This window comes from Heterodontus francisci, chromosome 19 (genome assembly GCF_036365525.1).
Source record: "Heterodontus francisci isolate sHetFra1 chromosome 19, sHetFra1.hap1, whole genome shotgun sequence".
Lineage (NCBI taxonomy): Eukaryota > Metazoa > Chordata > Chondrichthyes > Heterodontiformes > Heterodontidae > Heterodontus > Heterodontus francisci.
This window is the reverse complement of record NC_090389.1, coordinates 28,466,981-28,483,902: the sequence shown is the minus strand read 5'-3', so window position 1 is coordinate 28,483,902 and position 16,922 is coordinate 28,466,981. Positions and strand designations below refer to the sequence as shown.

The window sequence follows — 16,922 nt, the reverse complement described above, 5'->3', positions numbered from 1 at the left end:
GGGGATTCACTTGCATGATTATAAAAATATCACTGTTAGTCATAGTGAAATGTAAATGAATCAAGCACTTTATTTCAAGTCTCCATTGTCCAGTCATCTCCATTGTTGCCTCCCACCTTCTAAACAGACATTAGCCTTGAGGAGAATAGTCTGACCAGAGTGGAAGACAAGGATGTGAATGAGTGGAGGGATTTCTGACTGTGGCAATGATTTGTGTTGCTAGGGATGGGGGAGTAGGCATAGGGGGGTGGGGGCAGTGGACTCAATTGTTCTGCTTCACACATTCGTGTTATCTGAACTGTGGCTTGATGAGTCTGTTGCGGGGTTATCTGGCAGCAAGGTGAGTGGACACAGGCACCCTGGCTCCTGCTCTGTGGATGCAGAGCAGTCCTCACCTTCCTCCTCCTGCAGCTTGTCCTCTCTGCAGTGCAATGTTGTGCAAGGTACAACAGACCACTACCATTCTGGACACCCTTGCTGGTGCATACTGAAGGGTGCCCAGATTTGTCCAGGCACCTGAATTGCATCTTCAATGATTTGCTTTATGAGTGCCTTTGGGCTCATGTGACTCTGGTTGTATCTTTCCTCTGCATCAGTGGCAGCGTTCCTTACTGCTGTCATCAACAAGGTCCTTAGAGGGTAGCGCTGGTCTCCAAAGAGCCACCTGCTGACTCTGCTTGGAGGTGTGAAGACCTGTGGGAGACATGACTACTGCGGAATGAAGGCATAACAGCAGCATCGAGGATATTTTGCACAGACATGCTTGAAAAACTTCCAGTGGTCACATACTAGCTGAACATTGATGGAACGGAATCCCTTTCAAATGACAAAAACTGCTGGTTGATCTGAGTGTGCCTTGATTGCCACATGTGTGGAGCCTGTGACTCCTTGTACCTGTGGGAATCCTGCCACTGCAGCAAATGCCACAGCCCTCTGGTTCTGACTGTCCTGATTGGTAGCTAAGTGAAAGTAAGTGGCAGCCCTGGCAATCATGGTGTTGGTCACCTGGGAGATGCACTTGTAAGCAGCAGATGCACTTGTGGATGCCACCAGCAAATCCCTAGAAGGAGCCAGAGAGAAAAACATTCAGAGCTGTGGTGACCTTGATGGCCACTGGCAATGCATGCCCACCTGGCCCATTGGGTCTCGTTTCAGGAGGCTGCGGATGTCAGCAGTGACCTGTGTGAAAGCCTGAACCTCCTGAGTTTGTGAAAGCTGATCCTTTGCCTGAATACACTGTGCTGGGGGCACAACCTCCTTCAAGCTACAGTTCTGTGTCCATCCCTTCTGTCTTATGAAGCGGCATAAGGCTGAGGAGAGGACAGGACAGTTGTTGCTGCTCCTGGTGCTGGCATTGCTGCTCCTCTTGTTCCTCATCAAGGGAGGCTCAAGGTAGAGTTGCATAATCTACTCCCAAGCTACAGTATGGCGAACAGCAGGGAAGTGCAGATCAAGGTGAGTAAAGACCAAGATAGCAGAAATGACTTCCAAAATGTTGGAAATCACCTGTAAAGCATTGAAAGCTCACTCAGAAATACTGTGAACATAAACCTTTCACATAGGCAGGGAAGCAGCTGTGCAGTTTTAATCTTTAAAGGCTTTCCAGCCTGTCAATTTCACAGAGCAAAGAATCCCCGTTGTGCTCTTGCCTTGTTGACAGACAGCTTAGGAAACCTGTGTGCTGGCTGTCAAAATCAGAATGCAGAGCTGAAGTTTGAATTAATTGCCTTTTAGCATATTTAAATTAGAGACCCAAAATCTTCATGGGGTATTCCTGTACATCTCCGAATGTGTCCTGGTAAAAGCCGGAACTGAGCAGGATCATGTCAGGTTTCCGAAATGCAGTCCTTTTTGGGGAATTAACTCACCAACTTGCACCTGAAACAACCCCTCACGTTGCCAGTTAAAATATTGCCCCCAGAGTCTGGGGCCACATATAAATTTTATATTAAAGTAAAAGCAAAATACTGCGGCTGTTGGAAATCTGATGAAAGGTCACAGACCTGAAACTTGAACTCTGCTTCTCTCTCCACAAATGCTGCCAGACCTGCTGAGTATTTCCAGCACTTTGTTTATATTATAAATTTTACATCCATGTTTCCATTAGCTTTCATCAAGTTGCTTACACTGAAAGATCCTGGTGTTTTGATTTCAGTTTCATCTACCAATGAAGCAACAGTGTTTAAAAAAAAGTCCTTTCAAAATCTCCAGGCCCAAAAAATTCAAACATAGCAAATAAGAAATGTGTAAATAGGACTGAGCAGCCTGGGCTTAGAGGGCCAGATTACCAGGGTTCAGGGGGTCATGTGCGACTCTGCAACCACTGTTCTGGCACCTCTGATGTAGGCAATGGGGAAGTGATCATACAAAGTTAAAACATGGGAAACATAACCTGGGAATATTTGATGCCTGTTCCATTCTGCAACACTAACACTGTGGGCAAAATATTCACAACAAAAGTGTTATTAAAAATGAATGAATTTCAACATTGATGTCAGCTGCCAAAATATTGATAAGATTCTGCATTAAATATATATCACATCACCTCATGACCAGTGCAGTTTTAAACTTCATATTTCTGAAACTAGAATTCAAATGGGCCTGGAGAAAAAAATAAGTTACAATTGTAATGAGGGCTAATGCACCTTAAATATTTCATGCTGATATTGAATCTTGCATAGCATGGGTCCCCATTCCTGGACTGGTTTACGCCAAAACCTACATTTCGTTTTGGGAAGGGGGAATTTTATGTAGAATACTTTTTGACTGTTGGGGACACCAGGTGTAAGAGAATGCACACTGGATGTTCATCGTAAAAAAAAAAATTGGGCGATTGCTCTTACTTCCTCTCTCCATTTTTCAAAAGTTATACCTACGGTTTTTAATAGCCAAAGCGAAACCTCTGCCTGTTATCATCTGCTTTTGCTGAATTTAGCGGGAGAAAAAAATTCAATTTCCCAAATCTTTCCACATGCAAAAACGAGATACTGCTGGTCTTAATAAAAAAAAAAGATAGAGCTAAACATTGACTTTCTGAATAAATAATGTTTGCTTCCAACTAAAGTCATACCGTCTTCATACACCTTGCCATGCTTATCAAGTGCAGTCAGGTTTATACTCTTCTCCTTGGAGTTTTTGTTCCAGATCTGCGGATAGGATCAATCAGTATAAGTGTACAGACAATGAAGTATAAGTACAGACATGATGATACTCACAGAAGCTTGATAATTAGTGATAAATTTAATATCAAATCCAAAATTAGTACATTAAAAGGTGATAACAATTTCTATAGTTAAACACTGGTTTATAAAACCTTACAAAAATAATAGAGCAAAAGCTACCCAGGAATAGTCATGAGGTAATAATTTCACTGAAAGTTTCAGAGAACATTAGAGGGTAAATTTTGTGAAGTTTCACACCTTTGACAAAGGAATATCTGAAAACGATTGAGAAAACTGATTTCAATGGATGGAGAATGGCAGAAAGCACACCCATCATTTTCCACTTTGCATTGGCTCCATACAGGACCTTGTCTGCAATGTGGAGTCTCACAACAGAATTTCAGCTAGGAAATGTTTGAAGGACACACATTAAGCAAAGATGGTTTGAAGAACACATTTACTGCAGTAACAAATACATGTGAGAAGGTTTTCACTCTTGGTTCCTTGTCAAAAAGGCAGCAATGGCCTATGTTCAGTTTTAGAGTTTTTAGGAAGTAAATGTTGCAGCACAATCAGCTTTAAATCAAACAATAATTTGCAATTACAAACTTACCTCCAGAAATTGTTTCTCCTCTCCCTTCTTGTTGGTGTGGTCCCGGAGAACAGCCTTCAAAAATCCAGAGGGAGACTCTCTGCTCAATAGCCTACAGAAGAAAGAACTTGTAATTATACAGCACATTTCACAACCTCAGTATGTCCCAAAACATCTTACAGCTCATCAATTATGTAGACTGCAGTTACTATTTGTTATACACGTGAACACTGCAAGGCACCATAAACACCAATGAGATGAGTCTGTTTTGGTGCAGGGATAAACATTAGCCAGGCATAGGAACTCAGGAAGAGTTCCTGAGTTCCATTCAGCCCCTTGAGCCTGTTCCACCATTCAGCAAGATCATGGTTGACGCACATCCCAACTTCATCCACCTGCCTTGGCTCCATATCCCTTAATACCCTGAGCAAGCAAAAATCTATCAATCTCAGATTTAAAATTATTAATTGAGCTAGCATTTACTTTTTTGTGGGAGAGTGTTCCACATTTCTACTATCCTTTGTGTGAAGAGCTGAATTCTTGAATGGTCTGGTTCTGATTTTAAGGTGATGTTCACTTGTCCGAGACTCCTGCACCAGCAGAAAAAGTTTCTCTCTATCTACCCGAGGAATTCCTTTCAAAATCCTAAAAACCTCTGAACCTTTATATTCCAGGGAATACAAATCTCGTTTACGTAATCTCCCTTGGAGCCCTGGTAACATTCTAGTGAAAATGCACTGCCCACCTTCCAAGGTCAATATCTTTTTTCTAAGGTGTAGTGCTCAGAACTGTACACAATACTTCAGATGTCATCTAAGCAGGGATTTGTATAGTTATAGCAAAATGTCCTCCCCTTTGCATTCTAGCTCTCCAGATGTAAAGTTGATAGACTTTTTGATCAGCGGTAGCACTGACTGCGCGAGCCAGGGGCAGCTGGGAAGATAAGTTTCAGTATAAAGTACTTACCTAGCGATTCGGCAGCTTCTTTTTGAACAGCGGTAGCAGTGAGTGTGAGAGCCAGGGGGCAGCTGGGAAGGTAAGTTTCAGTATAAAGTACTTACCTAGCGATTCGGCAGCTTCGGCAGGGTGAGAAAAAAAAACTGAAAAAGTGACGTCACAGGAAAGCTGTGACCTGATTGGCTGGTAGGGAATCTGTACCGAATTTGAAAATAAAACTGATAAAAATTGATTAAAACACTAATTAACTAATTAATAAGTAGAGTAACTAAACCAGAGGGAGGAGATTACTGTATTTAGACGGCATTTAATATTTATTGTAGAAATCTGGCACCAGGGACCACATAGTGAAGTGCATCATAATTTAGTAAGGATTTAATAAGTATTTATTATTTTATATCAATTAACTAATTAGTGATAGAAATGACAGTTAGAGGGGTGAAGTGCTTCATTTGTGAGATGTGGGAAGTCCGTGACGCTTCCAGCGTTCCAGGCAACTACATCTGCAGGAAGTGTACCCAGTTGCAGCTCCTCACAGACCGCATGGATCAGTTGGAGCGGCAACTGGATGCACTTAGGAGCATGCAGGTGGCGGAAAGCGTCACAGACAGGAGTTTTAGAGAAGTGGTTACACACAAAGTGCAGGCAGATAGATGGGTGACTACTAGAAGGGGCAGGCAGTCAGTGCAGGAATCCCCTGTGGCTATCCCCCTCTCTAACAAGTATACCGTTTTGGATACTGTTGGGGGGGATGGCCTATCAGGGGAAAACAGCAGCAGCCAGAGCAGTGGCACCACGGTTGGCACTGTTGTTCAGCAAGGAGGGACAAAGCGCAGAAGAGCAATAGTATAGGGGACTCTATAGTCAGGGGCACAGATAGGCGCTTCTGTGGACATGAAAGAGACTCCAGGAAGGTATGTTGCATCTCTGGTGCCAGGGTCAAGGATGTCTCTGAACGGACAGGGGGCATTCTGAAGGGGTAGGGTGAACAGCCAGTTGTGGTGCACATAGGTACCAATGACATAGGCAGGAAGAGTGACGAGGTCCTGTAGGGGAATTTGAGGAAGTTAGGTAGTAAGTTAAAAAACAGGACCTCTACGGTTGTAATCTCTGGATTACTCCCTGTGCCACGTGCCAGTGAGGCTAGAAATAGGAAGATAGTGCAGCTAAACACGTGGTTGAGCAGCTGGTGTAGAAGGGAGGGTTTCAGATATCTGGACCATTGGGCTCTCTTCAGGGACAGATGAGACCTGTACAAGGAGGACAGGTTGCATCTAAACTGGAAGGGCACTAATATCCTGGCTGCAAGGTTTGCTAGCGTCACTCGGGAAGGTTTAAACTAGTGTGGCAGGGGGGTGGGAACCAGAGCAGTAGGACAGCTAGTGAAGTAAATGAGGACGACATAGTAAATAAGGCCAGTAGGACTAAGAGGAAGAGCAGGCAGGGAGATGTTGCTGAGCATAGCGGGACTGGTGGTCTGAAGTGCATTTGTTTCAATGCGAGAAGTATAACAGGTAAGGCAGATGAACTTAGAGCTTGGATTAGTACTTGGAAATATGATGTTGTTGCTTTTACAGAGACTTGGTTGAGGGAAGGGCAGGATTGGCAGCTAAATGTTCCAGGCTTTAGAAGCTTCAGACGGGATAGAGGGGGATGTAAAAGGGGTGGGGGTGTTGCATTACTTGTTCAGGAGAATATCACAGCTGTACAGCGGGAGGACACCTCGGATGGGTCGTGCAGCGAGGCAATATGGGTGGAGCTCAGGAATAGGAAGCGTGCAGTCACGATGTTGGGGGTTTACTACAGGCCTCCCAACAGCCAGTGGGAGGTAGAGGAGCAGATATGTAGACAGTTTTTGCAAAGATGTAAAGGTAACAGGGTTGTAGTGGTGGGTGATTTTAACTTCCCCAATATTGACTGGGACTCACTTAGTGCTAGGGGCTTGGATGAGGCAGAATTTGTGAGGAGCATCCAGGAGGGCTTCTCGAAACAGTATGTAGATAGTCCAACTAGGGATGGGGCCATTCTGGACCTGGTATTGGGGAATGAGCCCGGCCAGGTGGTCAAAGTTTCAGTGGGGGAGCATTTCGGGAGCAGTGACCATAATTCCATAAGTTTTAAGGTACTTGTGGATAAGGATAAGAGTAGTCCTCGGGTGAAGGTGCTAAATTAGGGGAAGGCTAATTATAACAATATTAGGCAGGAACTGAAGAATTTAGATTGGGGGTGGCTGTTTGAGGGTAAATCAACATCTGACATGTGGGAGTCTTTCAAACGTCAGCTGATTAGAATCCAGGACCAGCATGTTCCTGTGAGGAAGAAAGACAAGTTTGGCAAGTTTCGGGAAGCTTGGATAACACGGGATATTGTGAGCCTAGTCAAAAAGAAAAAGGAAGCATTTGTAAGGGCTGGAAGGCTAGGAACAGATGAAGCACTGGAGGAATATAAAGACAGTAGGAAGGAACTTAAGCAAGGAGTTAGGAGGGCTAAAGGGGGTCGTGAAAAGTCATTGGCAAACAGGATTAAGGAAAATCCCAAGGCCTTTTAGACACATATATAAAGAGCAAGAGGGTAACCAGGGAAAGGGTTGGCCCACTCAAGGACAGAGATGGGAATCTATGCGTGGAGCCAGAGGACATGGGCGAGGTGCTAAATGAGTACTTTGCATCAGTATTCACCAAGGAGAAGGAATTGGTGGATGATGAGCCTAGGGAAGGGAGTGCACATAGTCTCAGTCATCTCATTATCAAAAAGGAGGTGGTGTTGGGTGTCTTGCAAAGCATTAAGGTGGATAAGTACCCAGGGCCTGATGGGATCTACCCCAGAATACTGAGGGAGGCAAGGGAAGAAATTGCTGGGGCCTTGACAGAAATCTTTGCATCCTCATTGGCTACAGGTGAGGTCCCAGAGGACTGGAGAATAGCCAATGTTGTTACTTTGTTTAAGAAGGGTGGCAAGGATAATCCAGGAAATTATAGGCCGGTGAGCCTTACGTCAGTGGTAGGGAAACTATTAGAGAGGATTCTTCGGGATAGGATTTACTCCCATTTGGAAACAAACGAACTTATTAGCGAGAGACAGCATGGTTTTGTGAAGGGGAGGTCGTGTCTTACTAATTTGATTGAGTAGTTTGAGGAAGTGACGAAGATGATTGATGAGGGAAGGGCGGTGGATGGTGTCTATATGGACTTTAGTAAAGCCTTTGACAAGGTCCCGCATGGCAGACTGGTGCAAAAGGTGAACTCACACGGGATCAGAGGCGAGCTGGCAAGATGGATACAGAACTGGCTCGGTCACAGAAGACAGAGGGCAACAGTGGATGGGTGTTTTTCTGAACGGAGGGATGTGACTAGTGGTGTTCCGCAGGGATCAGTGCTGGGACCTTTGCTCTTTGTAGTATATATAAATGATTTGGAGGAAAATGTAGCTGGCCTGATTAGTAAGTTTGCGGATGACACAAAGATTGGTGGAGTTGCGGATAATGATGAGGATTGTCAGAGGATACAGCAGGATATAGATCGGTTGGAGGCTTGGGCGGAGAAATGGCAGATGGAGTTTAATCTGGACAAATGTGAGGTAATGCATTTTGGAAGGTCTAATGCAGGTGGGAGGTATACAGTAAATGGCAGAACCCTTGACAGGCAGAGAGATCTGGGCATACAGGTCCACAGGTCACTGAAAATGGCAACGCAGGTGGATGAGGTAGTCAAGAAGGCATTCGGCATGCTTGCCTTCATCGGTCGGGGCATAGAGTATAAAAATTGGCAAGTCATGTTGCAGCTGTACAGAACCTTAGTTGGGCCACACTTAGAATATTGCGTGCAATTCTGGTCGCCACACTACCAGAAGGACGTGGAGGCTTTGGAGAGGGTACAGAGGAGGTTTACCAGGATGTTACCTGGTCTGGAGGGCATTAGCTATGAGGAGAGGTTGGAAAAACTCGGGTTGTTTTCACTGGAACGACGGAGGTGGAGGGGCAACATGATAGAGGTTTACAAAGTTATGACCGGCATGGACAGAGTGGATAGTCAGAAGCTTTTTCCCAGGGTGGAAGAGTCAGTTACTAGGGAACATAGGTTTAAGGTGCGAGGGGCAAAGTTTAGAGGGGATGTGCGAGGCAAGTTTTTTTTTTACACAGAGGGTGGTGAGCGCCTGGAACTTGCTGCCAGGTGAGGTGGTGGCAGCAGATACAATAGCGACGTTTAAGAGACATCTTGACAAATATATAAATAGGAAGGGAATAGAGGGATATGGGCCCCAGAAGTGCAGAAGGTGTTAGTTTCGGCAGGCATCAAGATCGGCGCATGCTTGGAGGGCCGAATGGCCTGTTCCTGTGCTGTACTGTTCTTTGTTCTTTTGCTAGCTAAGGGTATTAAGGGATATGGAACCAAGGCAGGTGGATGAAGTTGGGATGTACATCAACCATGATCTTATTGAATGGTGGAACAGGCTCAAGGGAATAAATGGTCTACTCCTGTTCCTGGATTCCTATGTGTGGTGAAACCACACCTGCCAAATGGAAACATATCAATTTGATCATGTGGAACACTATTTGAATTTTTACTGGACACGGAACATAACTTGGTTAAAAAGACCACAGAGCTGAACGGCTGAAAGCATGGCTGCACATTTGCATTCTGCGAGACAGTTGAATAGAGAGACTATAGAAGTGCTTCCTGATTCAATTAGCAAGATTGGGCTGGGCAACAGTGATGATTAAAAGACATTGCGAGCCATTGTCTGTGTAAGAGCCAGCATTCCCCCCCCCCCCACCAACAGAGTGTGTCAAATAAGCTTTGAAGAATCAACGACCCTCGCAGGCGATGCTGTTTCAAAGAAGGAGCTGGTCACATGACTAATCTGTTGTCCAACCTGGAAATTGATTAAATTGTGCCTCACAGAAAGGTTTGGGGCAGACTGCAATTGAACTTCAAGATGAAAGCATCGCTCTCTCACTTTCTCTTTCCAGTAAATGTCTAGGAACCCATGGAAGCAGCTTAAGAGGACTTCTGAAGCCTTCTGGTACTAGCGAAACAAGCTTGAAAGTGTGCACTGGGCCCCAACGAGAACTGCAAGACTTAAATCAAAGATTTTACATCTACATCACAAACAGTAACTGAATTCCATTTACTACTCCAAACCCCCCCTTAATTCTTTTTCCCCCTCTGTATCTATTTGAGTGTGTGTTTATCGCATATGCTTGCTAGCGTGGTTGCATTGTATATTTTTAGTAACTTTAACTGAGTTAGAGTATTAAGGCTAATAAACTTACACCTTTCTTGTTTAAACCTAAGAAAGCCTGTCTGATTGGTTCATTTACAATTACAGTTAGAGAACAGTGAGCAAGGACTCACTGAGGTGAAGCTAAAAGCACTGTTTTAAAAGTTAAACCCTGTTACGGTCAATTCAGGAAAGGGGCCAGAGGGGAGCCCGAGAGCCCTTCCTCACCCAGTCGTAACTCTATGCCTGGCTAATATTTATTCCTCCAACAAAAGCACCAAAACAGACTCATCTCATTGCTGATTATGGTGCCTTTCAGTGGGAGTGGAGGAGTCTCAGCCCTTGCAATTGAGCAAGAAGTCTGAGGTTCTTGCAGCTTGTATGGACAAGAGCGAAGGCTGTAGTGTGGATGAGCAGACTGATCATGGCACCATGGTGCAGGAAGCCGTTCAAGTGCGGGGGGGAGCAAAAAGGAAAGTAGTGGTAGCAGGGGACAGTATAGTGAGGGGGATTGACACTGTTCTCTGCAACAAAGAGCGAGAGTCCAGAAGGCTGTGTTGCCTGCCTGGTGCCAAGGTTTGGGACATTTGCTCAGGGCTGGAGAGGAACTTACAGTGGAAGGGGGAGGATCCAGTTGTCGTAACCCATGTTGGACCAACAACAGAGGCAGGACAAGGAAAGAGGTTCTGCATTGTCAGCATGAGGAGCTGGGCACCAAATTACGAAGCAGGACCTCAAAGGCAATAATCTCTGGATTACCTGAGCCACATGCAAGTTGAAGTAGGGCAAATAAGATTAGAGAAATGAATGCCTGGCTCAAAGATTGATATGGTAGAAGTGGGTTCCGGTTTGTGGGGCACTCGCACCAGTACTGGGTGAAGTGGGGGCTGTAATGTTGGGACGGTCTACACCTGAACCATGCTGGGACCAGTGTTCTAGCAAGCCGCATTACTCAGGAAGTAGAGAGGGTTTTAAACTAAATAGTGCGGGCAAGGGATCAAATTTGGGAAGATGTGGTAAATCAAAGAGTGGAGACAAGGCAAGAGAGAAAGGTATGGGAAAAGATAAACAGACCGTGACAGGAAGGGACAGTGAGTACAAATCTGAGTAAATCAGCAGACGAGGCTAGAGGTTACAAAAATAATAAAAGGATACAAAAGTAAAGGTTCTGTATCTGAACGCACGTAGCATTCAAAACAAAACGATAAAATGAAAGTGCAAATAGAAATAAATAAGTAAGTACGATCTGATAGCCATTATAGAGATATGGCTGCAGGATGACAGATTGGGACCTGAATATTGATGGGTACATGACATTTAGGAAGGACAAGAAACTAGAAAAAGGTGGAGGAGTGGCTCTGTTAATTAAGAATGGTATTAGCACAATAGAGAGGGATAAGTTTAGTAAACCAGGATGTAGAAGTGGTTTGGGTCGAGATGAGGAATGATAAAGGCAAGAAGTCACAAGTGGGAGTGGTGTACAGGCCCCCTAACAGTAACCATATGGTAAGACAGGGAATAAAGGAAGAAATAATGGGTGTTTGTCAGAAAGGTACAGCGATAATCATAGGGGATTTTAATCTATATATAGATTGGAAAAATCAGATAGGCAAAGGTAGCCCAGATGAGCAGTTCATAGAATGTTTTTGGGATAGTTTCTTAGAACAGAACGTTCTGGAGCCAACCAGAGAGCAGGCTATACTAGATCTGGTATTGTGCAATGAGATAGGATTAATTAATGATCTCATCGTGAAGACACCCCTCGGCAGCAACGATAATATGATTGAATTTTACATTCCGTTTGAGGGAGAGAAGTGTGGGTCTAAGACTAATACTTTAAACTTAAATAAGGGCAATTATGAGGGCATGAAAGCGGAGCTAGCAAAAATGAACTGGCATAGTCGGTTAGTGGTAAGTCAATAGAGATGCAATCGCAGACATTTAAGGAGATATTTCAGAATACACAGAATAGATACATTCCAAAGGGAGGACCCACCATCCGTGGTTAACTAAAAAAGTTAAAGATAGTTATCAAACTTAAAGAAAAAGCATATAATTGCGCAAAGATGGGTGACAGGTCAGAAGATTGGACAGTATATGTAAAATGTGAAATTGTCCATGTTGGCAGGAAGAATAAAAAAAGGCACATTATCTAAATGGCGAGAGATTGCAGAGCTCTGAGATGCAGAGGGATCTGGGTGTCTTCGTGCAGGAATCGCAAAAGGTTAGTATACAGGTGCAGCATGTATGTTGGAAAGCTAATAGAATGTTGCCATATATTGCGATGGGGATTGAATACAAAAGTAGGGTGTTATGCTTCAGTTATACAGGGCATTGGTGAGACCACATCTGTCGTACTGTGTACAGTTTTGGTCTCCTTATCTAAGGAAAGATGCAAATGCATTGGAAGCAGTTCAGAGAAGTTTTACTAGACTTATACCTGGAACAGGCGGGTTGTTTTATGAGGAAAGGTTAGACAGGCTAGGCTTGTATCCACTGGAGTTTAGAAGCGTAAGAGGCGACTTGACTGAAACATAAGATTCTGAGGGATCTTTACAGGGTGGATGTGGAAAGGATGTTTCCACTTGTGGGAGAATCTAGAACTAGGGGTCACTGTTTAAAAATAAGGGGTCTCCCATTTAAAACAGAGATGAGGAGAAATTTTTTCTCTGAGGGTCGTGAGTCTTTGGAACTCTTTCTCAATAGATGGAGGAAGCAGAGTTTTTGAATATATTTAAGGCAGAGGTAGATAAATTCTAGATAAGCAAGGGAGGTGAAAGGTTATTGGGGGTAGGCAGGAATGTGGAGTTGAGATTACAATCAGATCAGCCATGATCTTATTGAATGGCAGAGCAGGCTCAAGGGGCCGAGTGGCCTACTCCTGCTCCGAATTCAAATGTTCGTATGTTAAGCTTCCATTAGCCTTTTTGATTCCTTTTTGTGCCTGATGACTACATTTTAGCGATTTGTGCATATGGACTTCCTATTGTTCCTAGCTTTTCATCATTTGAAAACAACTCAGATCTATCTTTTTTTTGGGCCCAAAATGGATGACCACACACTTACCTGCACTGGAATACATCTACCACAGTTTTGTCTACTTGCTTAATCAATCAGTGTCTCTTTGTAATGTTATGCTCCTGTCTACCATACTTAACATGTCATAAATCTTTGTGTTATTGGCAAACATTGGCACCGGGAGAAGCCTTCTCCACCCCTTTGAATGGTGTCATGTGATATTTAAGTCCAGGCTAACAGACAGGGCTACTGCTCAACGTCTCACCTGCAAGCTGGTAGCTCTGACAATGCAGCATTCCCTCAATACTGCATTGATGTCAGCTTAAACATATGCTTGAGTCTTGCAGTGCACACACAACCTTCTGGCTCAGAGGTGAGAACATTACCAATGAGCAAACTGACACATAGGTCAAAGATCAAAAGAACATTTTATTTCAATTTAATTCAACAATTTTATAGCTCAAAAACCACAAGATTAGGTTAAGGAGCATCCCTACAGAGAAAATTAGCCCACCTCAGGCTGATTTTGCTCATTTCTCAAACCTCTGCTCGCACTGTTTCAGAACAGGATTTGAGGAGGTCTGGAGGCAGATCACTTGGGTCAATGTGCAAAGTGGGAGACCAAAGCAATGGCGGGGGGAGAGGGGCAGGGGGGAGTAGAAGAGAAAATACCTCAAAATATATGTCACATTTCACATTGTGAATATAACCCAGCTGTTCCAGCTCACTGACCTTTTCCAGAGAAAACTATATTTTTTGCTGCACTAGCAATGTTCACAAACTGGAAAATAAGCCTTTCAGACCCATATTTTGTTTTAGCTCTCCTTAGTTGACAGCAATTTTTTAGAATTAAAAGGTTTAATTTAAGAAATCAGGTTATCACTCTTGCTGCACCATGCATGGCCATTTCACTGACACTAGTGGCTGAATCATATCTAATAATGTCCCATAGGAACGTAGTCCTAACATTTGTACTGTTTTACCATGGCGAATAAAAGTACTCAATGAAATCTCTAGAAAGATCTAACTGGTAGCTCCAATTTTGGACATGTATTCAGACTGAAGTTTTAGTGGTTGTATATACTCATTGCTATTATGCAGCTGCTGAAGGACACATGATGAGAGTTTCTTTTCCTTCTCCTCTCCCACTTCTCTCCTCTGCTCTCGCCTTCACTGAAATGAATCAACAACTTGTTTTGTATTGTTTCACATGCACCCACCAGCACCTCATTCAAGTGGCCATTAATCATATGTAAACTTTGACAGTCACAGGAACAAAGGAACAGGAATAGGCCATCAAGCCTGTTCCATCATTCAATGAAATCGTGGCTGATTTGCAGCCTAACTCCAGCCTTTGCCCCATATACCTTAATACCATTGGTTAACAAAAATCTACCGATCGCATTTAAAATTTACAATTGAACTAGCATCAAATGCCATTTGCAGAAGAGAGTTCTAAACTTCTACCATACACTGTGTACAAGTGTTTCCTAATTTCATTTCGAAAATGACTGGCTCTAAATGTTAGACTATACCCCCAATTCCCAGAGTTTCCAACCAATGGAAATAGTTTCTATCTACATACCTTATCTGTTCTCCCTAATATCTCGAAAACTTTGGTCAAATTATCTCTTAAGCTTCTAAATTCTAGGGAATGCAATTCCAGTTTGTGTAATTTCTCCCTGTAGTTTAACCCTTGTAGGCCAGGCAGCATTCTAGTAAGCCAAGGTCAATATATCCTTCCCGAGGTGTGGTTCCCACAACTACTCACAGTACTCCAGGGGTGGTCTAACCAGGGCATAGTATAACAGAAGGATGATTTCTACCACCTTATATTCTAGTCTGCTCGATATAAAGGTCAGCATTCCATTAGCGTTTTTGATTATTTTCTGTACCTATTGGCATTTTAATGATCTATGCACCTGGACCCCCAAGTCTATTTGAGCTCCACTGTTTCTAGCTGTTCGTCATTTAGAAAATACCCTGTTTGATACATTTTAGGTTCAAAGACTTCATATTTGCCTACATCGAAATCCATTTGGCATTGTATTACCCATTCACTCAAGCCATCAATATTGCATAGTAATGTTATGCTTCCATCTACTCTGTTTACAATGCCGCCTATCTTTGCGTCAATGGCAAATATGACTGTAGTTTTCTATCCCATTATCTGACTCATTAATTAAATATTGCGAATTGTTGAGACCCCAACACAGATCCTCGTGGACCACCACTAGTTACCTTCTGCCACTTAGAATACCTGCCCACTATCCCTAGTCTCTGTCTCTTAACCAGGTCAAATACCTTCAATTCAATGGGCTTCAACTTTAGCTGACAATCTCCTGTGTGGCTTTATCAAATGCCTTCTGGAAGTCCATATAAATAATATCCAGACAGTCCCCTATCCACTACTTGAATCAAGCATATCAGGCACATCCTACCCTTTACAAATGTATGCTGCTTCTCTGATCAGCTGAAAATAATCAAGGTGTTCAGACACCCTATCCTTAATTAGATGCAAGTAATTCCCAACAACAGATGTTAGGCCAACTGGTGTATAATTCCCTGGTACTGTTCTTAAATAGCAGTGATGTGCACAATTTTCCAATCTAAAGCAATGGTTTCCAAATCAAGGGAACTTTGGAAGATTGTATAATAATGATCCAAGTTGTAGATGTTAATTGACAACATGATTGTGTAATATTTCCTTCAACTGCTACAGTTCCAGTGATTGGGAAAGGGGTCACATTTGAATTAGAATTAGAACATTACAGCGCAGTACAGGCCCTTCGGCCCTCGATGTTGCGCCGACCTGTGAAACCATCTGACCTACACTATTCCATTTTCATCCATATGTCTATCCAATGACCACTTAAATGCCCTTAAAGTTGGCGAGTCTACTACTGTTGCAGGCAGGGCGTTCCACGCCCCTACTACTCTCTGAGTGAAGAAACTACCTCTAACGTCTGTCCTATATCTATCACCCCTCAACTTAAAGCTATGTCCCCTCGTGTTTGCCATCACCATCCGAGGAAAAAGACTCTCACTATCCACCCTATCTAACCCTCTGATTATCTTATATGTCTCTATTAAGTCACCTCTCCTCCTCCTTCTCTCCAACGAAAACAACCTCAAGTCCGTCAGCCTTTCCTCGTAAGACCTTCCCTCCATACCAGGCAACATCCTAGTAAATCTCCTCTGCACCCTTTCCAAAGCTTCCACATCCTTCCTATAATGCGGTGACCAGAACTGCACGCAATACTCCAGGTGCGGTCTCACCAGAGTTTTGTACAGCTGCAGCATGACCTCGTGGTTCCGAAACTCGATCCCCCTACTAATAAAAGCTAACACACCATATGCCTTCTTAACAGCCCCATTAACCTGGGTAGCAACCTTCAGGGATTTATGCACCTGGACACCAAGATCTCTCTGTTCATCTACACGACCAAAAATCTTCCCATTAGCCCAGTACTCTGCATTCCTGTTACTCCTTCCAAAGTGAATCACCTCGCACTTTTCCGCATTAAACTCCATTTGCCATCTCTCAGCCCAGCTCTGCAGCCTATCTATGTCCCTCTGTACCCTACAACATCCTTCGGCACTATCCACAACTCCACCGACCTTCGTGTCATCCGCAAATTTACTAACCCAGCCTTCTACACCCTCATCCAGGTCATTTATAAAAATGACCAACAGCAGTGGCCCCAAAACAGATCCTTGCGGTACACCACTAGTAACTAAACTCCAGGATGAACATTTGCCATCAACCACCACCCTTTGTCTTCTTTCAGCTAGCCAATTTCTGATCCAAAGCTCTAAATCACCTTCAACCCCATACTTCCGTATTTTCTGCAATAGCCTACCATGGGGAACCTTATCAAACGCCTTACTAAAATCCATATACACCACATCCACTGCTTTACCCTCATCCACCTGTTTGGTCACCTTCTCGAAAAACTCAATAAGGTTTGTGA

General features: G+C 43.6%; 1 protein-coding gene across 5 annotated transcripts in view; it reads right to left on the bottom strand.

Annotated features, from left to right (window-relative positions):
• The window catches only part of LOC137380008 (acylamino-acid-releasing enzyme-like), a 97,663-nt gene that overhangs the window by 47,067 nt on the left and 33,674 nt on the right, over window positions 1-16,922 (bottom strand). For all 5 annotated transcript variants that reach the window (XM_068051483.1, XM_068051479.1, XM_068051480.1 and 2 more), the window contains exons 4-5: window positions 3,775-3,865; window positions 3,071-3,146 (exon numbers count right to left, since the gene is read on the bottom strand). In XM_068051483.1, coding sequence (XP_067907584.1) covers window positions 3,071-3,146; window positions 3,775-3,865 — 167 coding nt within the window. The remainder of the gene's footprint in view (window positions 1-3,070; window positions 3,147-3,774; window positions 3,866-16,922) is intronic.